The sequence below is a fragment of the Orbicella faveolata genome, unplaced genomic scaffold (assembly GCF_042242905.1).
Source record: "Orbicella faveolata isolate gen_17 unplaced genomic scaffold, um_ofav_v1 contig_3, whole genome shotgun sequence".
NCBI classification, from domain to species: Eukaryota; Metazoa; Cnidaria; class Anthozoa; order Scleractinia; family Merulinidae; genus Orbicella; species Orbicella faveolata.
Genome location: NW_028301558.1, coordinates 18,096,239 through 18,119,497, shown reverse-complemented (window position 1 = coordinate 18,119,497; position 23,259 = coordinate 18,096,239). Strand labels below are relative to the sequence as shown.

The window sequence follows — 23,259 nt, the reverse complement described above, 5'->3', positions numbered from 1 at the left end:
AAAACATCGTGAAGCTTCTATTTTGTTTTGTATTTTTGCCTGCTGTATAATTTTACCAGATTTTCAGGGTATTTTCAGGTTTTGGAAGCGGTAACTGCCAGGTAAAAATTCAGCTTCCTTGAAATGCTTCATTCCAGCGCCCATCTAATTAATCAGTTTCACCGGAACTGTAATTCCGCTGAGCTGACTTTCAGGGGGAGGGGAAGAAAGACAAAAACCTTTGCTTCCCCTCCCCCTCCCCGATTTTTCTGCCTCACGCCTTCTGCCTTGGGCATTTTTCCCTCGCACCAAACCCCCACCATCTACCTAATCTAAGATGCCGACCTAAAAACTCGATACGAGTATATGCGCCCTCGCTCGCCCAAAATACACCTACTCTGCAGGCAGTAATATTGGTAGCAAGCGGTCAGCAACAAAATAGATTTTCGCGCGAGAGCGGTTACTTTCTTTCGGCCAGTTTGCTCTTTGCGCGCGTAAGTCAACAATGGGGAAAGGTGGTATAAAAGGAAAGCACAAGACAACAAAAGGATGTCGAAGACAAGAGGCACTCGTAACTGATATCCATGTAAAGTCGCTTGATTACGGTTTTTGGGACTCCGGTAACACTGCAAGTATTAGCAAGCCCTGTTTCATTCGAAAAGCAAAACGTGCAATAATGCAATAGTGACCTCGTATCACCTTCCCAATTTTCAACATTTCATTTCACTAAGAGGTGCTGAGAGCATGATACTCGCGTGTAAACAAAGAAAGTGCTAATGAGTTGTAATAGAAGAAACCGGCCAGCCAGATGGAGCTGCTTCCCGCGAAAGATTGCTAGTGATCTCACACCTTTTGGAGATTATATGACATCTCCGTGGCTTGTTATTTTTCTCACTAATTCGCGCGCGTTGTAAAATTTCAGCTTTCTATTTATCGAAGAATGTAAGATTACATAATGAACTTTATATTTGGTGAAAAACAAAAAAGAAAAAAAAACTCAAAAGTAGCTCCGAGAAGGCCTGAAGTAACCGCGTTGAGTCGTTCGTTTGAGTCGTTGACGCCCGCTAGCGAAAAGCAGGCTACACGGTACGGAATCGACTTGATGCAGTCGTAAGATGTGGTGAAACATCAAGGGAATCTCTCGTTGTCGAAGGCATTCTACATTCTAGTATGAAAATAAATGTTTGTCAACTCTAGCCGGAGAGGTTAAGGAAGCTCTCTTCGCGTTCTTTTTGACACTTTTCAGACTGATTTAAATTGAGTGTTTCATAATCATAAATATGTATAAAAAACAACGGTTGAAACCATTATGAATCCTTTAGAAAGTACGTCACTTTGGTACATGGGCTTAGAATGGCCTCTCAGTACTGACCTTTCTCTTTCTGCTGATGTTACTGAGCCAAAAATGAAATATCCCTCGATGGATAGTAAGGAGAGTAAGGAGGGATGGTAATTCTTTCTTACAATTTTCTCATAAGAATTGCGTCCCTAGTATTTGCCGAAAATACCCGACAAGATTACTGACTGTCTGCGGGAAGAACCAAAATAGCGTCCAAACGTAAATCAAGTCGATTGTATATTTTTAAAATGCGTCTTGTTATGGCGGGAAGACGGATGCAATGGAATTAAACACAGCAGGTGGTGTACACCGCTTTGGAAAAAGAACCCACGCGAGTATCAAACGAGCATTACGCGAGTATCACGCAAATATCGCGCGAGCAGATGTCTCCAACGCGACAATGCAAACCACTCAAGCTTTCAAACAGAAAGGAAATTCGTAGAATGTTTGAGTTTTCGGCGGCTCTCTCAGACTAGTACCTCAATGTTTCAATCAATTATTAGCGCCATGTCTTCTCGTTTGTTTACCCAGTTCAACAAACATCTAATGACAAATTCAGCGAGAACTGTTTACAAAGATTAAAAGGCCTCCACACACCGCAAAGCGGTCTAAAGTTTTCAATTTCACTCCGCTAATTACCCGAGCTATTTTAAGAATGCAGGTCTTTTAAAATCGCTAATCGGGCAAAAACTTTGCCTAACACTGGCGAACAAGCAATTTATATTGAGTTGATTTTGGCATATAGACAAAAAAAATGCCACATTTCTGTTTTCAGAGAAGTGTTAAGGCATAACATATTCACACTAGTATGGCTGACTTTATTCTTTTGTACAGAGTCATTGCTGTAGAGTACAACAAATAAATGGGTTCTTTAATCAATAGCGCAGTTCTGGTCAACAATATAAGCTATAACGCTTAATCGGTTTCTTTTGTTTAATTCTTTTGTTTAATTCAACCAGAATACTTCAGAATTTCTTTTGTGAACAAAATTGAATGGAAAGAAACAACAAGGAACATTTTTTTCGCTAAGAAGAGCGTATTTTGGATGTTTGTTATTTCCACAAAAACCTACTCAGAAACAGAACCGAAAATCGATTTCATGTTTTAGACAACTTGAAAAAGACGTTATGAATGATGAGAACACATTTGATCCTTTAGCAATTATCTTGAATGAAATATGTAAATATCTCAACACACTTTGTTTATATGTTTGACACAACTCTATGTATATTTATATTGCAAGGGTCAGTCAATATGCCTTTCTGAGGACAGATGTTCCAGAAGCCGCCTTTCAGACGCTTTATTTGACCCCTCAGCCAATTTCAACAAAAATTACTTCAACGCGAAATTTAACTCGCGGTTTCTATAACAGGACGACTTGTCAAGTATTGACTGATCTTGCCGGCAGATAAGTGGGAGCACGCACGATCCATGTAAATATCCCGTAACGCAGACGGCCTGTCGTGCTTTCAAGGGTTGTATTTCCCTTGATGCATTAGTATATCCGCGTCATTTAAAGCGAAACTGCGTCGAATATCACTGGCATAAACCACGCTTGATCATCGGTTGAACTATGGGTTGTGTTCAGTGAATTAATTCTTGGATAACCGCAATTTAGATTACAGCCTATTCCAAGGAACAGAGACTAGGACATCAAGCAGTGTTTGGAGCTGCCGTGAGTGAGTGAGTGAGTCATGCATGACATAGCGTAGCCGTGAAGGCGTCTTTACAACATATATCTTGTTTTCATGTGATTAACTCCTCACTATGTCTTGACCTGTCACGTTAGCAGTGAGTTGTCATATTTGTATAGAAAATTCACAGTTGATCGTGATCTGTCTCTATTTTCCAATTTAAGAATAACATTGACAGCAAAGCAAAACAAGAATCAAGTTCTTCGTGGACAAATTCGTGACTGTCTGAGCTCGCCGAAATATTGGCCCACTTAGAGTGTCTCGCAAATATTAAAGATCACTTTCCATCGACGGACAGTATTAACGAAGGTGAAAGAGTGATCCGGGGACACACTGTCACCGAGAGGAAGGAAGAATGGGATTCGACATCGAAAGATTTTCCGGGAAGGTAAACGAGGGACTTCTGTGCTCGATCTGCCGTGATGTTTTAGAAGAACCCTTACAAGCGCCGTGTGAGCACGCGTTTTGTTCCTCGTGTATCCACGCGTGGCTGACACACTACAACACTTGCCCTGAAGACCGCCTGCCTCTGTGGCCGAGCGACTTGAAGCCGATTTTCAGGTACATGAAAAACGACTTAGATGCGTTAAGAATACGATGCGATAATGAAACGCGAGGGTGTAAAGTTTTGGTGCGGCTGGACGCGCTAAAAACGCATTTGAAGGAAGAGTGCGGTTTTGTTTTGGTCTCGTGTTCGAACGAAGGCTGTGAAGAACAGTTTACAAGACGCGACCTGGAGGTACATTCTGAAGTGTGTAAATTCCAGACAGCCGAGTGCAGCAAAGGATGTGGGTTAAAAGTGAACAAAAATGAAGAACCTGATCATAACTGCATAGCGGAATTGCGCAAAACCCTGACTAAACAACAACAAGAAAGTCATGCCAAGATTCGTGAGCTCAAACAGGAAATGGAGTCACGACTCGACTCACATCGCGTTCACATGGTGTACAAAGAAGCCACGCTTCAAAATCAAATCGAGGATCTGAAATCACAAGTGGCCGAGCTGATGCGTGAAACAAAGTCACTGAAAGCGCAGAAGAGAGAGGAGCTACAGAGCGAGGACCCCGAAAGGAAAGAAATCCTGGAATGGTTAAGAAGCTTGAAATATCAAGACGAAATAGCAGAGAGGTATTGCAGTAGCTGCAACAAGCGATATCTCTACGTGCGGAAGGACACACTACACTGCTTGAACGATCAGGTACAAGTTTATTTTATTGAGGTTTGTTTAAAAGTTTGTAAAACCTTTGATGAAGCCTTTTTATTGTTCAAGGTTTCAGTCACTTCCGGTAGTTGGGTAATGGGCTCTGTGTTACGTCACTTATCCATCTTTCTTACATGTACAGATTCAACGAAAAAAATAACAAGCACGTTTAAGCTAAATTTATTTAAAATCCACATCCAAGTAAATATTTTTTTTTGCACGAAAGCTTCGCGTAAAAAAAGTGAAAAAAAAATACTTGCGCTTATTACTCGAATATAAATTGTGGTATTTTAAAAAGGTTATTGAGTACACCTTATCAGTGGTAAATATATGTAGATTAAATCGCTCATATTTCAGCCAGGCAGATTATAACATTGCGTGCAAGAAATACTTTCGTGTAAATATTTCGGCCTTTATTAAAAAAAAGACGAAAGCCTTTTCTTTGTGTAACGGACGAATTGCTTATTAGACTCAATTAAGAAACAGTTACCGGTTTTTTGATGTCTAAAAATAAATTCACGAATTCAGTTTGTCCGAAGTAAAAATACTCTTCAATGCAGACGATTCTACAGCAGACGTGAAAAATCTGAAGTATTCCTTGTTATTATTCTCTAAGCGCGTCGGAAAGTCGACATAGTTGACAAATCTCGTGATCCACGACTCGTCAAGAAATGCTAAAGTCATTAAAAACAGCACTCGGGTGGTATTTCAACTCTGTCCCAACCTACAAATACTGATCATTGACATATTCGTTATTTAAATTGTTTCAAATATTGGAATAGTGAACACCACATGCCTTTTAATATTTATTCGAGAATTTTTATGACCACAAATAGAGAAAATAATACATGAGTTGATGCTTTCTTAATTCTCAAAACCTTTTTTACAGTGTCTTTTGATATTGGGGAGAAATTTTAGCTGTCAATCAGGAACATACGGACTGATATTGGTGGCTTCTTCACCAAAGCAAAACGATTTAGTCACGGAAAGCGGCTAAAATGCTTTTTCTGGCCAAAATTACTTTGTCGTAGTGAAAATGACTCTTGTTGCATTGGAAAGGTCACAGTACCTCATCAGACCTCATAGGTCTTTGTGACCAGGAATACCCTAACTGCCGCTTGTAAGTCCTGGGCTTATACAACTTCGTAAGGGGTTTTAGGTGAGCTTATAAACAGAGGGGCTTATATCCGAGGGGGCTAATAACCGGAATAAAAACACCGTTTCGAAACGAGTTATAGCTACACATGTTGATCGAAACAAGTTTTTCATTTGCTGGTAATAAAGCTTAAAAACATCATAATAAAACAAATTTAAAATAAGGAAAGATAGAGGGGGTTTATATCGGTGGGGGAGGGGGGCTTATATCCGGGGGGTTTGGCTTATAACCGGGAGTTTACGGTAATAAATTAAAACACATGGTATATTTTGTTATTCTCAGGTAAACCTGAGCTGCTCATCTCCCGCAGAGGAAGACGCCATCCTCAGTCACATCCGATGTTCCCGCGGGTCGAAGCCCCGAAGCTGGTGCCCGAGTCCCGTGGGCACGGCTCAAGCCGCGGTCCTGCCTCGTTCTCAAAGCGAGGAGTCGTCTCTGAACAGAGCTGTATTGGAATCATGGAGACGAACTCCTGATGTTTCAACGTCACCGTGTTCGAACTAAAAGGCTTGCAAACGGCAGAACTTTGGACAAAGCGGGACCACTTTAGAGGGTAACAGGAAATGCAATGTTACAACCTACTGGACGGCACATTGCGGTTTTCGATTTCAATTGCTGTAAGTTTGCGTAGGAGCAAAGAGCCGAGCTCTTTTGCTAATTTTAAATTCGCGCTTTTGACGGTAAGGCCACATTTCGACTCTCCCACATTAACCCTGCCTCGTTCCCAGGCGCCGATGTTATTTCTAGGTGAAATAACATGCCCACAATTCCACACGTACCGCGGTCCGGCCGAGAAAAGAAGCTGGGCACGAGACAGATATTAATCTACTTATGTACTTGTTCTTACGTGGCCGGGAGGATTTAAGGGGGCAAGTACCAGGGAGATGGCACGGATACCAAAACATCCTGCAGAAAACTGAATATGATTTGCTACCAGATTAAAGCGTCGTTTCCCGTAGTGGCGGATCTTCCCGTAGTGGCCGACCTTCTCCTCCCCACCCCGCTGGGTGAATCTACCACACCGCTGAATCTACCACTATTCTTGACGCCGCCAATTGAGTTGTCAAAACAAGTGTGTGCGAACCATTCAAATTGCAAATAACTTGGACCTGAACTTTCTTTTCTTACGAATCAACCCGTTTGCACGAGTACTTGTTTTAAACATAGGAAAAGGACAATTCTGAAATGGCCTATTATGTTTCTGTTTGTGTCACGTTCGTTTCTTGTAGGCGTACGCATTTTTTAGGAATTTTATTATGCTCCCGAAGCTAGCTAAATAAGCCGCGTGGACTAACCATTAAGCCCTAACTAAACGATCAAATATTGGTATGTAATATCTTGTTGTATTGACCGATTAAATTACTCGAAACATTTCTTCACGCAGAGTTGCTGATGTTAAAATTGTTTGATAAAAGAACAGCTAAACGATCACACAGTTTCATCCGACACCACGCTGGATGAAAACGTTTTATTGTTGCAGACCTATTAGACGGTTCAGTGTTTCTTGAAGGACTGTACAGCTCTAAGCGTTTAGTAAAAGACAGGAAAAGGCTAAATTAAACACAAACAATGCAACTTACTAGAAAGTCTTGAAACTCAAAGGGAGTTTATGTAAACAGAATCATTCGCTTTGTAAATTTAATGGGAAATTTTCAGAATTTTATTGGCACAAATATTTTAATGGCTCGATAAGTCTATTTAATGCAACATTACATGTCATTGTGTTGTTATCATTTGTACAATAAACTTAATCTTTGCTGTTCTACAAACAAGCAGCTTCGTATTGGTGTTCTCTTCTCTTCACATCAACTCAAATAACAACACAAAAGAACTGGGTTTCTCAGTCAGTGCGTCGATCGACCAATCAGAAAGCACTGTTGAACTAGCGTGTGAATGACCTCATATGTCTGCCTGGGTAGCCTCTCCCTGCCCCTGGACGATATCCTCCAACGTTCGGTGGGGGCATGAACCTAGTAATTAAAGAGAACAAAACACAACTTAGGGGCGATTGTAAAAGTAAGTGTCGCAGTTTGATATTAACAAACTACAACAGATAACACAAGGTCTGAATCTGAAGGTGGGGCAATACTTGCGGGGGCGAAGAAGATCTCAGAATCAGAAAGCAGTATGTCAATTAAACTTTTGTAACACTCCCTGTCTAAAAAGTATCGTTCCTCGAGTGCGCAAGCTTGATAAAAAGAGTTACTCTCGAGAGTTCCGTTGCAGGCTCGGTTTTGATTGGTTTTAAACAAAATGGAAAAGAGCGGAAGTGAAACACTAGACGACTCGATTGAGCCAAGTGTCTTTCGACTAGGCACGCGCAATTCAACCGGAAGTCCGATAATTTCGACTTCCAATCAGAGCTTCCCAAGGTTGTTCGTATCCTGACCGAAGGTCAAATGAACGAAAACTCCGGGCAACAAGTTGCTTTTTTAACTATTAAACGAACGAACGAACGAACGAACGAGCGAGCGAACGGAACGAGCGACTAAGCGAGGGAGCGAGTAAACGAACGAACGAACGAAAGAACAAACGAGCAAATGGATATAAGAAATAGCATTTCATACCTCGAGTCGTCTTTAGATTTGGGCGCGTCCCAGTATCCTCGCATCTGTGGTCGATTGTAGTTTTCTCTCATTCCTCCTCCACCTGAAAACCAAACAGGATCGAAATATTAATTCTCCCTTCTGACTGCCATACACTGCCTTTGCGCTTAGTTCTGAGAAATTGGTTACACAACAAGACAATAATGAGGATTGTCATGATCCTCCTCTCTTGCACGCTGTTTACATAGCTAAATAAATTCATCCTCAAGAAAGTAATCATACAAGTAAATGGTAAAGGTGAACAATGATAACGCTACCTCTGTACGGCTGTGGAGTCTGTGATCCCCAATCAGGTCTGAAGAGGATGAAACAGAAAATAAACCAAGCGCGACGTCAAACATTGTACAGAAATACCATAAAGGAAATAATAACTGATAAGCCCTGACACAATCAAACCAGCTAGACTTGCTGTGGTGTCCAAGGAGCAGCACCAAAGAGTGTTAAGAGCGGTAGGGAATTCCCGTTCCCCGCTTAACGGAGCGATCCTATAAAAGGCAAGGACAAGCCACCTTTGAAGCACTTTGTTGGCTTTATTGTGCAATGGTGGATAGCCGAAATAACGGTCGCATAACATAGAAGTCGTGGAGAAATAGCGTTTTTTTTCGTTAAAACAAGGGAGTCATTTACGTAGAATAATATAAGGTAAATAGTAAAAACACATTGAAAGTAAAACTTGTATTAACACTTTAGAAGATGCCTTTGGAAGACCAAAAACGATGAATTATCTTCGTCACTTCACGGAACATTAAAATTTCGCCGCTAACGAAAATAACAAAGCTGATGCCTGCGATCAACGAGCTATCTGTTTCCATTGATCACAGCATGTCGAGAACGAAAACAAATCTCTTGAGAGGTGATTTTGGTTAGCCTGTGAACACAGCCGGATTTTGATGGGATATTTACAATTATTCAGATTTATGAGCGTAATGATGGTGCAAACAAAATGCAAATTGAACAACGCTGAGTTATTCCTCAAACTATATTCAGAGTGAAGAAATTGGAAACAAACAGTACTACGACGAAACAAGAGAACTTGAAAAATGGCAAAGTGAGCTTTCGCCTGAATATTGACGTTAGAAAGGAGAAGGAAGACTCATGGCTGAATGCAATGAAAACAAAAATTGCTTTCCTAAAAGGCAACGCGCTCAAATGGGAGCATTGGTCGTCCGTTGGGATTTGTGATTGGCAGGCTGAACACCTCAGCCTCGTTATTTAGGATCACTCCGTGTTTACATGTAAGAGAGGTCGTTGGAGAACGTTCAAGCGCCAAGTCAAAGTTCCTTGAGAGCAAACCTTTCTCTTCAGCTCTGTTGCTAGTCTTATCAACCTTTAAATTGTAGGTGTAACGGTATGATTGCACCTCATGAGATTAATTTTACCCTCTCTGGAAGTTCCTTTGTCCAGGGAAGGCTCCAATTGGGTGCTGCCGAGGATTAACCCAGTCGGGCCCAGCACCGCGCATTCCTCCTTGATTTTCCATCCCAGGACCTCAATGGAAAAGAAAAAAAGTGATTCTGTAAGACTGGTACTTGATTGATATTGTCACAGTGCAAAACAGCTCTTATGTTCCGTACTAGGCCGTGCTACCTTTACGAAGGGGTCCCCCTGGCATGGCGGTCCAACGGCCCTGATTCCCCATGAAGCTCCCTGGACCATGGTCCATCGACCTACCTGGTGGAGGACCCTGCAAAATCGCAAAACACAAATGTCAAGCCGCGTGGTGCAGAACGAACAACTTCTATAAAACTCATTATTATAACCAAATGCGACTTCCAAAGAACATCATCAAACTGTTCTTTCCGGAACTGATTGGCCACAGACGTACTTTAGAACAAAGCAGCACCAAATTATCAAAAGAAAGCTTGTTGAATATACCTTAGGACCAGTCCTCCTCATAGGTGGCGGCGAGTCCTGGGTCTTGGCATGCTCCATGGCCATGAAGTCGTCCACGTGCATTGAGGGTGGACGGCTCGTGTTTTGCTTACGTGATCGGAACATGTCATTCATGCGTGGATTGCCTCGTCCACGAGGAATCCCTCTCATCCCGCGGCCGCCGCCACGCATTGGTGCTGTGGTAACTACGGAAAAAGACAGGATGAAGAAGATATAGGAAATCGGTACGAAGCCTGACAATTTACTTGACATGCTGGGTTGAAGAACGTATTAATAAAGCTGATAAGCAGCTTTGGAAGAGGTCGACAGTGCTCGCTCTTGTGATCAACACAATTCAACAAAAGACGCTTGACTAAAATATTCCCAAGAACTGGTGTTGTCTTAATGATTTTCAATAATGAATCAGAAACTTGCACATTGCCCTTAGCCTCTCTTGAGCACCGCAACTTACGTTCTCTTGTTAAAGTAAAATAGCCTTTGGGAAAAAAAACTTCAAAAAACTTGCAACAAACCTGTTTTAGTTTTCTTATAATCCTTCCGCTGACCAGATATCAACGGATCGTACTTCCTCTTGTTCCTAAATGAACAACAAATTAATAAAAGCATGTTTTCCGATTTTTCAATTGAAATCAACGTAGTAAAGGTATCGCACCTGTAACCTTTCTTGCGCGTCGGGGAACCTGGGGGAGAAGGAACCAGTCCCTTCTCCAACTCGGCCTTGAGGTCAAAGTCGGGACAGAACTTCTCCGTCAGTGAATCAACGCTGCTTTTTATCTGTAAAATCATTCACTAGTTAGTAGTATATTCCTTACGTCCAAGCTTTAAGTTACAAAACATCTAAACGTAGAATTCTGATATCAACAAATGTTCCTTCCAGATCTCTATACATTTTTTGTAGCACAAGTTAGGAGAGTATTACGGCCGCTTAAGCTTACGAATCTTTCAGCACCAAGGAATCTCGTTAAAGGTCGGAACAAAACCCTGCTAAAATTAAGTGTGGGTTAGGGTGGGGTAACTGTGAAGGATTCAATGAGTTTTCAACACAGCAACAATTTTACAGGAAATGACTTCGTTACATTGATTGTACAAGTGACAATGACACATACCAGATCAGCTTCCGGGTCGATATCATCCGGGGGAGGGGTGGAGTACCACAATGTTGGACTAGCCCTCCCATCCTCGACTTCACCAGCAATGAACGCCAGTCTCTTGATGAACAGCGTCTGAAGCGGAAGTGGAGCTGGCAGTTGCGGCTCAGTGACTTCCTCTGTACATAACACAAAAATAACACGTGAACGTTTTGCGGCACTCAACAGTCTTGGGCAAGTTCAGGGTTTGCCTCTCCTTTCTAAAAGAGCTTCGTTGCGTTTGATTGCTTGAGTTCGTCACTCCGTTCCCCAGAATGGCACATGTTTGTTTAGCTTTGGTCTGTTGCTATGGGTCCGCTACTCCAGATTGGAGAAGGTTAAGCCCTCGGTAAATCTAGACATGATGATAGCTGCGAATGCAGCCATAACACTACTGGAAAAATCCTTTACATTTCGGCTGGAAAGGAAACTGTCTGTTACCTGATTCTTTGTCGCTCTCGCCTTCTGTTTTACGCAGCATGACTGTCAAAACTCGAACCGCATCTAACAACGGCTCCAGGGCTTCATCCTCCTTACAACTTTCCTGCAAAACAAAAACAAAAACGAATTATTACAACTATCCTCACACCAATAAGCCCTCCGTTCTATAACTCGTCAGTGAGACAGACAACTTCTCCTAGTCCGGCTGTGAAAAAGACTGAGCCGATTAAAATGTTAAACGGATAAGTCGTGTGCTCTAATCCGTCTTATTAACCACAATGTAGACAGACAGCTAAACGGATAAGGATACCACAAGCTTATCGGTGTAAGACTGAATCCGTTCCATTTTAACATTAATGACGAGTAATCCTTTAAGACGGAAACACGTCTGAGAAGAGTTACCGGTATTCGTGTGAAAACGTCTTCCCCGCTTCTGTCTGTCAGGCGATTTGGCGCACTCTACTAAACAGTTTTTCCAGGGTTTCTGCAAATTTTCTAATTGCCTATTACACACCATAGCGCTCACTGACTAACTCATCGATCGATCGATTTACTGAAATTATCAAAAGGGCATCACAAACCTCGAGCCGTTTCTCCAAAGTTTTAAGGGGGCCATCCTCACTCTCGAATTTAACGAAGGTTCTCATCTGAACAGCGCTGATGCTGATTTCAGTGGTTCGTTTCAGGGGTTCTTCTTCCATGGGTTCATCTTCCTGATCCGGAATCACCTCAGCAGAGTCCTCGGGTAGCAGCAGCTGCAACAGTTCAATCGTTGTTGATAGCGTAGACAGGTGGTCTGGGCCTGGAATGCTATTTCTGGGTAAACACATGCAAACAGTAAATGTTAACGCGATTTGAAAAGATTGAAACACTGAAACACGCCTAAATCGTAGGAAACCTGCCAATAATGATTTCTTCATGTAGAAAAGTAATTTGGAAATAACAGGGACCCATTAGGAAGCGGTTACGACAAACGTTGTCGAGGATAGAAATAGATTGCAGTTAGTGCAGTATGGACATTGAGAAGGCGACGTGCAAGCTTACAAGATTGGCTTGAATTCCTTCGTAGTTTGACAACTGAAAGAAAGTGTGAATTATGATCAACAAAACAACAACAGGGTTTTCCTTTTCCATTTTGTGGTACGGAAGGGATACACACTTGTGACGAATGTCTCAAGATTTTGTTCACCAGCGGTAAAAAATCCAGTAACCAAACATGCAAGCCCCCCGGTTTATCAAAAGGCAACGTTATTTACCCGTATGAACTTACTCAAAAGAGGACGATAGTCTTTTAAGGAGTCGATAAAACACTTCACTGTTATTCTCCAGCGCTCTGAATAAAAAAAGAAACATAACTTCCGTGAAAACCTCCTTCTAGTGCGAAAGGTAAAGAACTCCCTATACAGACATTACGGCTTGAAAGCCATCTTGACGGGTAGGCAACACGTGAAGTGGCGCGAACTTACAAGCCGCGTACAAGTTCGCGGAAAAAAAATCAGAGGCATATATATGAACATTGAAATGTCTGACACTGTTGCTCAACTGTCAAGATGGCTTCTAACACCGTGGTAAGGTCTATTAAAGCACTTTTACGTACATTTTCTGATGATAGACGCCGTAATTGTGTTCCGTCAGAGTCAACAAGGTTCTCAGAGCAAGCAATATGGTGGCAAATGATTGCTGCTCTGATCCTATGTGTTCTAACAACGCTGCACAGATAACTTCCAGCATTTCCTTGTCTGGCAGGGTATTGGCCAACTATTAAAAAACAACAATGACCACAAAAATAACAAATTATTAAATTACAGCTCCAAGAAACCGACAGAAGAGGGGGATTCCATGGTCCGAATCCCCATAACGTCTTTTCGTAAATATTACTAAGCAACACTGTGGTAACAAGCCTGGCCTCATGACGAAATTCTGACTGGATAGCTTATTTAGCACCAAAGTTATACAATTTAGACAACATTTCAAAATAACTTACATGTTGGTCAGTGAATGGAGTTTCAAACGGCATCAGGCTCACTGTGGGATCACACAGGGACTGTACGATGGACTAAAACGAAACAAACAAAGCATGTTACAACTCTGTTGACAAGGGCAGAAAAACGTATATAACTGGAGACAAGCGCAGGAAAACATACAGCCAGGGACCAGCGCAGTGAAAAGCGCGGGAAAACATGTAACCGACGGGAAGGGAGGGAAAACATATAACAATTGTAAACATGTAAACTTGCAAGTCAATTCTATTATTATTCGTAGTATGTTTGAAATTGTAAGTCCAGTTTATTATTTGTCACCATTTTTAATAGTAACTTAATTAAGTATTTTATTGTAAATAATATCGTATTTTAGCATTTTATTGTAAATAATATATTTTTAGCATTCTGATTATTTTAAGCTGAGGGCCCCAAGTTTATCAGTAACTTAAGTTACTGTCACGGGTCACCCTCATTAAATAAAGTCTTTCACTTCACTTCACTTCAATTCACGATCAGTTTCGATCTTATCGAATATAGTTTGCTACACTGCCCTTTAAATAATCACTGAATTCAAACCCAAGGGAGCGATTTTTGATCTTCAGCAGAATTGCTTATTAAAATCTACAAATGCTTTTGCTAACAACAGAAAGTTCCATACCACAACACAGTACTGAGACCTGGACACCAGCTGATTTTCCGAGGAGCCCTTCAAACATGATAACATGGACGGCAAGAGACTGGGAAACAACAAGTCATCGTTCTTAGCATTCCCACTGTAAACAGAAAATCAAGTCCATCACTTTCCTCATTCTTTTCAGTGCAAAGATGATTTTCTACTGACCGGTGTTTTGCATGTTGATCACCTACCTTGTTTTCAAAAGTTGAAGAAGCGACACTTTTACAGCTGGCTGGGATGACAAATAAGCCAACAGGGTCATGATACGTACGCCTCCCCCGGTACAGCTTCAACAAGTAAAACAAGAGACACAAAACGCACGGTAAGTAACAATCAAAACAGCGTCTTTCTTCCAATATCCAATTCCCATTCTCTCCTTTCCAGAACTGAAAGATGTTACTGCACAACGTTAATCAAGCGATTTTTTGCAGAGCACACTATCGTATTGACGTCTTCAAAGTCTGGTTAACGACAACAAAAGCAAGTGCAGCAAAGGGCGAAGAGCATCGCAGGGGATGGTTCCTTTTCAACAATAGAGGTGTCACTAACACAGCGCAAAATCTGGGGTATTGAGGACGGAAACTAAAGAGCATCATCCTTACCTGTTTTCTTCTCCACTTGATTTATTCATCTCGCTGTCCAGTGTTTCCAGAAGTGTTCTGATAAAGGTTCACACAAAAACATGAATCAGTTGCTAGTCGAGTGGACGGTTGGTACCTAGGCCTCTCGCAACATCCCTTTCTGCTTACTCTGCTTATTAATCCACAGAAAATAAGACGAAGTTGCTAATCACTCGCCTTTGGCCCGAGTAGTCACAAATTCTGTTGCTTTCTAGTGCTTGTTTGAGGAAAGACTTGCAAGCGTTTAGTGGATGTAGGGCCTACCTGACGATATTAAAGGCAGTGGGTGCAGACAGGTCTGACAGCTGCGAACATACTCTCCTCATCACTTGCTGAAGGTTGTGACACGCTGATCCTGCAAAGAACGACAAAAAGAGCTACTGAAAAACTTCACATAGGGCATGCGGTGGAGACCAATCACTTAAAAAAAAAACCCCTCAGTTGCAATCAAACCCTTACAAAAGAGATAACGCTCTTGCTGGTAAAAGCGGTTTCTAGGCTGCAGCCAAACCCATAATTTAGCTCACATTGACCAATTAATTGACTTCCACTAAGAACTTCCAAATTGCTCTGTAACATTGTGAAGTATTTAGAGCGGCTGCAAACAGTTATTGTTAAACTACCACTTTACAATTTTGCGTGAGGTCATCTAGACAGAACAGCTTGGAATAATTCATTTGTCTATAGGAGTCGTACCTGCTAGATCCTTTAGTATTCCCTGTAACTCAGTACTGAGTGGATTAAGATGTGCACTCCACAGCCGGCGGTGATTCATCACCTGGTTCGCTTCTTCTTGAGACATGTCCTAACAAAGAAAAATAACACACAACAAAAATGTGAAGTAACTAAACTCCTTAGACATAATTTTGTGGCAACGCAAAAGAACCTCTTCTCCCCACGTCATGAACAGCCAATCAGGAGGTTGGAGAGTCTTTACACATAACACAAAAAACAGTGGTGTTCTTCGGCCATAATGTGCCGCGTTGGTAACGTTTTTTCCCGCCGTAGTATGTGGCATCCGTCGACAGAGAAGTCGACAATCACATAGGGCAAAATCACAACACTTTCATAATCACCCTAAAACTGAATAACGTAGCGTTTCAGGCAAAATCTCCTGGCTTGAAAATGTTTGAAGACAGTATTCCCAGCGAGGAAGGTATTAGACTCCAACTAACATACCTCCAAAGAGCGAATAGGTAATGGTATCGGTAACAGTTCGGACAGTAGAACAAGTCCTCCTAAAAACGCCTGTTGAAAAACAAATAGGAAAGGTAAATAGGAAATAAGGCAAACATATTACTAATGTCATGATGTGCAAGCAAACCATCGTCAACAACAAAGAACAAGTGATCATATGTGGAGATGTCTGGTCAAAGAATTTTTGAATTCTTTCACAACTAATTCGCGGCGTTAGCTTGGCGCAAACTAGCTTTAAACACTAGACTTAGCAGTCCAGCCAGCTAGTAAACAAGACAAACGTCACGTATCAGCCAGTTTGGAGAGGTCTAAGATCCATCTGGTTCAGAAAGAAGAAAAGCCAGAGTACAGTGATCTCCGCAAAGAATGGTGATTTGTAAATTTAAAAATACGGCCACAACTGACCTGAGGAGCTGATGTCGTGTACTCGAGAAGTTCCTTCAACATCAAAGACCAAATGCTTTCATTTATTGCTGTCCAAAAAGAAAAATTACAACAGCATAAGAATAGGTCAAACGACAAAGCAGAAAAACAATGAAACAAAAGCACATACACGAAACAATGATTAGAGAGTTGTGTACATAAACAATAAGTTGAGGTGTCTGTTAGACCTTTCATCTCCAGAGGTTATTTATGCATGCTTAACTTTTTTCGAACAACTTATACAGGCAAGTAATTCGAAAAAATAATGTCTTGACTTAGAACTTTGACTTATAAGTCTCGCAAAAACAACGCTATGAACTATCTCGATGAATTTTGATACAAGCCTCAGAGCGAGATAGCGTTAAGTCACTTGCTTTTATACTATATGTAATAGCAGTGCCTCGATCGGTGAGCTATGCGAGTGGAGAAAACACGCAGAGAAAACAGGACTATTTATACAAGAAAAATAAGATTTGGATTAAAAGCCCATTGCGTGGTAATCTCCTCATTTTCGTCACATCGTCTGTAACAATTACGCCAATTCACAATGAAAACAACTTACCGCTAAGCCAAGTAATATTTTGCCCCATTTATACAAGCTAGAGCTCTGAGTCTGAGTTTGTTGGTATCGGCTCACCTGCGATCAGGCGCTCTTTCTTTCCTTTTTTTGTTTTTTTTTTGTTTTTTTGAAAAAAAAAAAAGAGAGAGCGCTTGATCGCAGGTTAGGTATTGGCAGAAACGTGCATAAATGACTCTAATTCGCGTCATAATTTAGCCACGACTTATTTTTCTGGTATAATTAATCGTATACCTTCCTCGTGATCAGCTGACTGAATGATTGGCCTCGTGAATGTCATAAACACATCAACGATTTCACCCTGGATCTTTGAGAGAAAACGAAAAAAAAAAATACAATAAGTCAGTACTACAGGCAGCGCAGGCTGTGCTAATAAACGCCGGTAAAACACACTTAATATCAACAGGATAATTTCAAAATGGCAGACCACAGAATATAGGATTCACACTGAGTGAGCTGACGGGATATAGTAAACTTAACTTCTCATGATCAGCTACCAGCACCAAATATAAATATTAACATGGGCAATCTACACGTGCATAGAACTACAGTGAGATTAAACCAATGTAAACTAAAGTGAAAGTAATATTATTTCTCTAGCGTAGCTTATAATTTGTTCACTTACAACCTCTCACATCACATATCCGGGAAAACACACACACAAACAACGCTGTTTCCAGGCACACATCAACATTCGCCCACACCTATACACCCCCCCCCCCCCCCCCACTCCCCTCCTAAAATGTTTTTCCACACACCTTGTGGGCAAGACTGCTTAGCTGTCCTGTCATGGGAGCCGTGCACATCACTGTGTGAAGTACCATCAGCGATTTCATAAGCCTTGCATCTTTAAACTGGTACTTTCCGCTGTTTAGCAGCTCTATCAATAGAGTTTTCACCAATGCCAGAAGAGGTGTTACCATGGAGACCATGACTAGGGGTGGACCAGTGTGCAGGGGTTGTCCCTGTCTCCAAGGCCGCAGAAGAAACTCCCCGAGTTTTTGAAACGTGTTGATGAAGACATCCATGGCATTTGCAGAGAACAACTCAATACAAGCTAAGTTTTGGTTCAAATCTTTCTGAACTACTGCAATGTGGAAAGGAATTGAAATAATTTTTCAAAATCAATCAACTGAAATAACGGTCAGCAAGTTAAGGCAAAATGTACTTCTTTGGATCTGAGTATGGATCTAAAATTCACCGGTGAATAAATAAGGAAACATCGCTTTCAAAACAAACAAGGTGACAAAAAATATCTTTTCACCTTAGAAAACCGAACGCGCACAAACCAGATTGATAGTCAACCAAGAGCGACTTGTTGTAAAGTTAATTCTTCCCACTCATCATAAATCATGATTAACGTGTTTGCTTTCCTTTGTGTTCAGAAAGTTTGGTTTAACAAGGTTACACTACATGCTCTCACCTTTCAAAGAGAGTTCTTTTTTCAGCCATTCAGAAAACAAAACTAAATGAAATCAGACTTGCGCTATGCTCCTCCTTCCATAATTCATAACAGTTTCACCTTTGTCCTTCAAGTTCTGAATTGTCAATTACATGATTCGCAAAAGACTAACCGCATAAATGACACCAAATTTGCAAAACAAAACGTTCGGAAAACCCTGGCCTTGTGTTTATGTTTCCAGAGAAAAGATTTCGGTCATGAATGGGAAGCTATGGTTGTCTACAATGATAAGTTTTACTTGAACAACTGCCATGAAAAATCCACTCTAGTACACTTCACAAGACCCAGCGAAACTTACCTTCACCAACACTTGAATTGTCAGCTGGACAGCCAAGATATCTGAGAACTCTAAGAGCCATCAACACTCCACAGGCTATGCTTGGAGTGTTATTAATCTCAATTAACTGGCTAAAGACAATGAAATCAGAAACAAGTTAGCTATATTGTGAATGAACAACATCTTGTCTCCCAACTAAAAACAGAATGGTTTGACGTTACACAACTGGATAGCAATTTATTCGGTGGATAGCGCTATCCAGCCTTCGAAAAACTGGGGCCAGGCCGCTGACCACAACTGAATGATGGTTTGCCTGACTAGCACAATCAAGTGGTATTTCAATACTTATGAAGATAGTTCACTAAAAGAGTCTTTCCAAAATTTGTTTCAGATTCTGGATTCTGGATATTTACATATCTACAAAAAGCTATCAAGTGCATGTAGCTGCTGTCAGAACTTAATATCAGGAAAACGTAAAGAAATCTGACACAGACTTTGTCTTCAGTTAACTTTTCAAAAAACTACCTTTTCACAAATTCCACTAATTTGGTGATGCTTGACATATCAAACTTGATGTCCTTCAGTGCGACCAACCAGTGGCCCAGTTCAGTGATTGAAGAATCTGCATCCACTGAGAGAAAATAGTAAAAGATATAATCAATAATCAAAGAAAAACTCAAAACTCAAAATGGACAGCAGAGTAAAGCAATAAAATTAACAGACAGAACATTAAATTATTTCACATATAAATGCTGTTTACTGTCCCAAAGCCTATTGATCATAATTTCAATACATTAATAACATCAATGGTAATATGTTCATTCTGATAAACTCTTACCTCTTACAGTGACAGCTAAGAGTCTTGGAGCCAGTTTTGATAACATTTCAACATTCTCGGACACTGCCAAGGAAAACAAGTTTTCAAACATATATCACAAGAACAGAGCCAAATTGATTGATACGTAGCAATCTTTTCTAAAACTACCTAAAAAAATTCAGTAGAAAGGACTTATAATACTCACATTTTATTGTTAAAAGAATCAACACAGTGGCATATCTTGTGGAGACACACTTCTTTAATTTAGCATCATCTTTTGCATCTCCTAATCAAAATGCAAAATAAACCAAAACATGACTTGTCTAAGAAACACACAGATATGTGCGGTCACGATGATTCATGCCCAAAAAAATACTGGCAATGCAACACGCACTGGCAAAAGTAGAAAATGTGATTTCTTGAACATTTCATAAAGCAATGTAATGCTCAGTACATGCGCATGGGTGATAGAAGCCAAGACCACCAGAGGATACTACCTGTACAAGTCTTGGTGTATCACCGAATTCTCACAACTAACAGTGAAGGACTGAATGACAATCAATCAAGCAATCTGTAAACAGACTACTGGAAAAGAAATGTTTAACAGCCACAGAGAAGGTGAGGCACTTACCTGTGGATTCCACAAATGGCAGTAGGGACCTAAGATTAGTGTCCAGACTGAGAACAGAAATCACTGCAGCTTTACCTGGTAAACAAAAAAAAATTGGAAAGATGAATTTACTACTTAGATTGTTTCACTTTGAACCAGCTGTTCAGGGTCATGCTAATAAAATAAATTAATTAGTTGACATCTGTTTAATGAAATAAATACTTATTCTGGCCACTTAAAAGTGACCACCTTTGAAGTAGAAGCTGAAAGCGGCAGACCCACAAAAGGTGCCAACCCCCTGAAATTGGTTGTCCCATTAAGGTTGAATCCCCTAAAGCAGAAACCCTGTGAACATACAGTCCCATGAAAATACAGTGTTCCAGACAACAGAGGTTCTTGGGTCAAAAACCCAAGAAAATCTGCTTCCTGACCTAACAAGTCAATGGAAAACAGCTGATGGTATTTGAGAACTAAAACCCATTGACCCAATGGAATGTCCCATTGAACACCTTGCCTTTAAAACAGTCTGGAACTCTAATACCAAAGTAGCATTCCCACAAAGGGCAACACACTGAAAGTACAGTCCCACCAAAAATGACAGTAGAATGTCATAATGACTCTTGATACTTCCAGAGCTACATGTACAGTTTGCTACGATGCTAGCTTGTTCTTAGCACTCACCAATTGCAGTAAAAGTCATGGAGTAGAGAGTATGTAAAGTAGACAAAGTGTCTGCACCATCCATATCATTTGGCAGCAAACCTTGAAGAAAAAGCTATTGTCAGTCATCAATTATAATACATTGTTTACAAATTATGGTAAGTAATAACTGTACTGCTACTCTTCATCCTTTATACAATGAAACTTGAGAAACAACAACAAAAAAAGACAGGTCACATTTTACCGACATGTTTTAAAACAAACACGATTGTTCAACGAATGAAAATGAAAGTCTTGTAATGGTAAATGATCTTTGCAGTCAGGAAATGAAGTGACATGAAGTACCTACATAACAGCAGTTATAATAAGGTAAGCTATGAAAACTCCTCAGAGGTTTCAAAAGCTTCATAGAAGTCGCCTCAGACCTGCTATTTTATTTTCTTCCTCCAAAGTTCTCAGCACAATAATAATATTATGCTGAAATCTAACACATCACAGTTTTTTCCAAAAGTTGACATACAGTGTACCTGGAGATAGAGAAGTCAGCAACTGATCTACAGCTTGGAGAGTCTATAACAAAGGATCACGAGGGAAATAACATTATTAACCCTTATAGACATTGTTCACAATCAGCAAATTAAGATGCTTTGCAATACAGTTCAACCCCTATTAAATGGCCACCCGTGGGGAAATGGATAGTGGCCGCTTAAAAGAGGTTGGCTGCTTAAAACAATAGCTAGAAAAGCCCTCATCGGGACTTTGATTACTGACTGCCTAATAGGGCTGGCGTTTAATAAGGGTTGGGCTGTACATGTAGTGACTTAGTCAAATTTTATCTTGTATCTTCACCTGTAAATGATAAATCAATAGAAGTCCAAGATGTTGAGGAGTACAAGCGTCTGCTACTGTAGTGTCTCTTAGGATTTCCTGGAAATATAAAAACATGGAATAAATCAAATGTGGATCAGTACGTCTAGTGATACAATAGACATGTACTTCCTTGATCTAGGAAATAAGTAAATACAGTAATACAATAAACAGCAGTCCATAATCTTGAGGACAGAATTCCACTAGAATTTGTTTGTCCCTTTTTACCTCAAGTTGAGACATTTTACTTCGTTGTATAGAATGTTACGTGTACATGTATTTTGGTTTTGGATTATGATCATTCCCCCACATAAATGAAATTTCTATGAAAGATGACGAAATTACTGAAAGATCTTAAGTATACAGCATCATTCACACAGTACGGGTGTAGACAAAACTGCAAAAAAAAATCACCATTTTGCTCGCCACCATCTCAATAATTATGAATTAATTAGTTTTAATTAGTTTTAGAGTTTAAACTAATTAGCTCTTGTTTGATGAGTTTTAACAGTTTTTACTTGTCTGTTTAAAAATAAATACATACATTCAGTGGAGCTGCATCACTGTGGTGAATGTCGGCTTCCTGAAATCAGACTCAAAATCAAAATCACATTGACTACACAAAGAAAACACAAGAAGAACACAAACAAAAACCTGTACATTTCTGTGTACAAACTACTCACAGTTGTTTGAGTAAGGACACGAATTAGACCATTGATTGTATCAGGATGTGATGACAGAAACAGCAACCCTGCAAACCACAGAATTAAGAGTGAGATGTTACCATAATGGCAAGGTTAACTGGCAAAACAGAATCATACAATGTACTGTACCTCTCTGTGACTGCAGCAACGAAAAGAAAATGTCTCTGATGGGAGCAAAAACTGAAGGATGACATCCGGCTGTTGAAGACATCACAATCAAAATAGACTCCAGCAGACGACTGGAAAAAGGGAAAGAAAAATTTGTGAAAACAACCCTCAAGCAACTCCTTATTTATTTTTATAAGGAGCTCCTTCCATACAGACACTGAACTCTTAAAATGGAACTAACAGTAGTACTGTACATGTATTTCAAATACCATATTTCAAATCTGCTAGGAAACCAAGTTGGAACACACAGGCAGCACTTTGGTTGCTCCGGCTGAATGTAATGTTAAACCGTCACTAGTTAGCCTGTCCCTTTTTTTCCAGATTGCTTTAACAGTTTCATGGAACTAAACCATGCACTGTTATATCAAACCCAACACTCTGAAGCTGGAATCCAGCACACTCACCAGACTATTATGTCTCTGACAATAATTACCTACACCATCGTGAGACTGGTTTGGATCTAGCTTACCGAGCCTTAAAGAGGTGGAACAATACTGGGTAGGGATCCTTGGGGGAAGAGTCAAATCCTGTGATCTTGGCTGAGGTGGGAAATGCCTTCACAGGAGACTGTACCTGGTAAAAAAACAACACTTTGTACTTATCACTCAAATCATAGTTGTGGTCATAGAACTAAAAAGCTACAGCTTCAATTGGACACATAGAATAAATTGTATTGTTTCTTTACAATTTTTCTTTTAAAAAAATAATGATGTTTCTCACGATACACAAAACTTTCTCCTGTAAGTTCTTCATATTGTTGTTTTCAAGTTTTTTTTTCAGTTT

The 23,259-nt window shown here is 40.4% G+C and overlaps 2 protein-coding genes across 5 annotated transcripts in view; one reads left to right on the top strand and one right to left on the bottom strand.

Annotated features, from left to right (window-relative positions):
* Positions 1-2,589: 2,589 nt before the first annotated feature.
* LOC149106725 (E3 ubiquitin-protein ligase NRDP1-like) lies at positions 2,590-7,141 on the top strand. Of its 4 annotated transcripts, none has more exons than XM_089297475.1 (3): positions 2,590-2,993; positions 3,177-4,210; positions 5,652-7,141. In XM_089297475.1, the coding sequence occupies exons 2-3, from the start codon at positions 3,368-3,370 to the stop codon at positions 5,871-5,873; spliced, it is 1,065 nt and encodes a 354-aa protein (XP_089153601.1). In that variant the 5' UTR covers positions 2,590-2,993; positions 3,177-3,367; the 3' UTR covers positions 5,874-7,141. The 4 variants fall into 4 exon arrangements, with proteins under 4 accessions (XP_089153601.1, XP_089153600.1, XP_089153598.1 ...); XM_089297474.1 differs by having other exon boundaries at positions 2,590-2,997; XM_089297472.1 differs by having other exon boundaries at positions 2,590-3,001.
* The window catches only part of LOC110057416 (protein virilizer homolog), a 29,411-nt gene continuing 13,158 nt past the window's right edge, over positions 7,007-23,259 (bottom strand). Inside the window, exons 22-56 of the mRNA XM_089297471.1 lie at positions 22,946-23,049; positions 22,438-22,547; positions 22,288-22,355; positions 22,149-22,187; positions 21,587-21,664; positions 21,265-21,307; positions 20,759-20,839; positions 20,099-20,173; positions 19,673-19,753; positions 19,489-19,551; positions 19,176-19,281; positions 18,672-18,781; positions 17,670-17,998; positions 17,146-17,218; positions 16,317-16,384; positions 15,894-15,962; positions 15,411-15,519; positions 14,979-15,069; positions 14,697-14,753; positions 14,286-14,381; positions 14,077-14,191; positions 13,421-13,492; positions 13,034-13,194; positions 12,707-12,769; positions 12,018-12,252; positions 11,437-11,539; positions 10,975-11,135; positions 10,521-10,642; positions 10,381-10,445; positions 9,851-10,053; positions 9,563-9,659; positions 9,355-9,463; positions 8,233-8,270; positions 7,937-8,018; positions 7,007-7,339 (exon numbers count right to left, since the gene is read on the bottom strand). Of these exons, the coding sequence (XP_089153597.1) occupies positions 7,252-7,339; positions 7,937-8,018; positions 8,233-8,270; positions 9,355-9,463; positions 9,563-9,659; positions 9,851-10,053; positions 10,381-10,445; positions 10,521-10,642; positions 10,975-11,135; positions 11,437-11,539; positions 12,018-12,252; positions 12,707-12,769; positions 13,034-13,194; positions 13,421-13,492; positions 14,077-14,191; positions 14,286-14,381; positions 14,697-14,753; positions 14,979-15,069; positions 15,411-15,519; positions 15,894-15,962; positions 16,317-16,384; positions 17,146-17,218; positions 17,670-17,998; positions 18,672-18,781; positions 19,176-19,281; positions 19,489-19,551; positions 19,673-19,753; positions 20,099-20,173; positions 20,759-20,839; positions 21,265-21,307; positions 21,587-21,664; positions 22,149-22,187; positions 22,288-22,355; positions 22,438-22,547; positions 22,946-23,049 (3,564 nt within the window). The 3' untranslated portion in view covers positions 7,007-7,251. The remainder of the gene's footprint in view (positions 7,340-7,936; positions 8,019-8,232; positions 8,271-9,354; positions 9,464-9,562; positions 9,660-9,850; positions 10,054-10,380; positions 10,446-10,520; positions 10,643-10,974; positions 11,136-11,436; positions 11,540-12,017; positions 12,253-12,706; positions 12,770-13,033; positions 13,195-13,420; positions 13,493-14,076; positions 14,192-14,285; positions 14,382-14,696; positions 14,754-14,978; positions 15,070-15,410; positions 15,520-15,893; positions 15,963-16,316; positions 16,385-17,145; positions 17,219-17,669; positions 17,999-18,671; positions 18,782-19,175; positions 19,282-19,488; positions 19,552-19,672; positions 19,754-20,098; positions 20,174-20,758; positions 20,840-21,264; positions 21,308-21,586; positions 21,665-22,148; positions 22,188-22,287; positions 22,356-22,437; positions 22,548-22,945; positions 23,050-23,259) is intronic.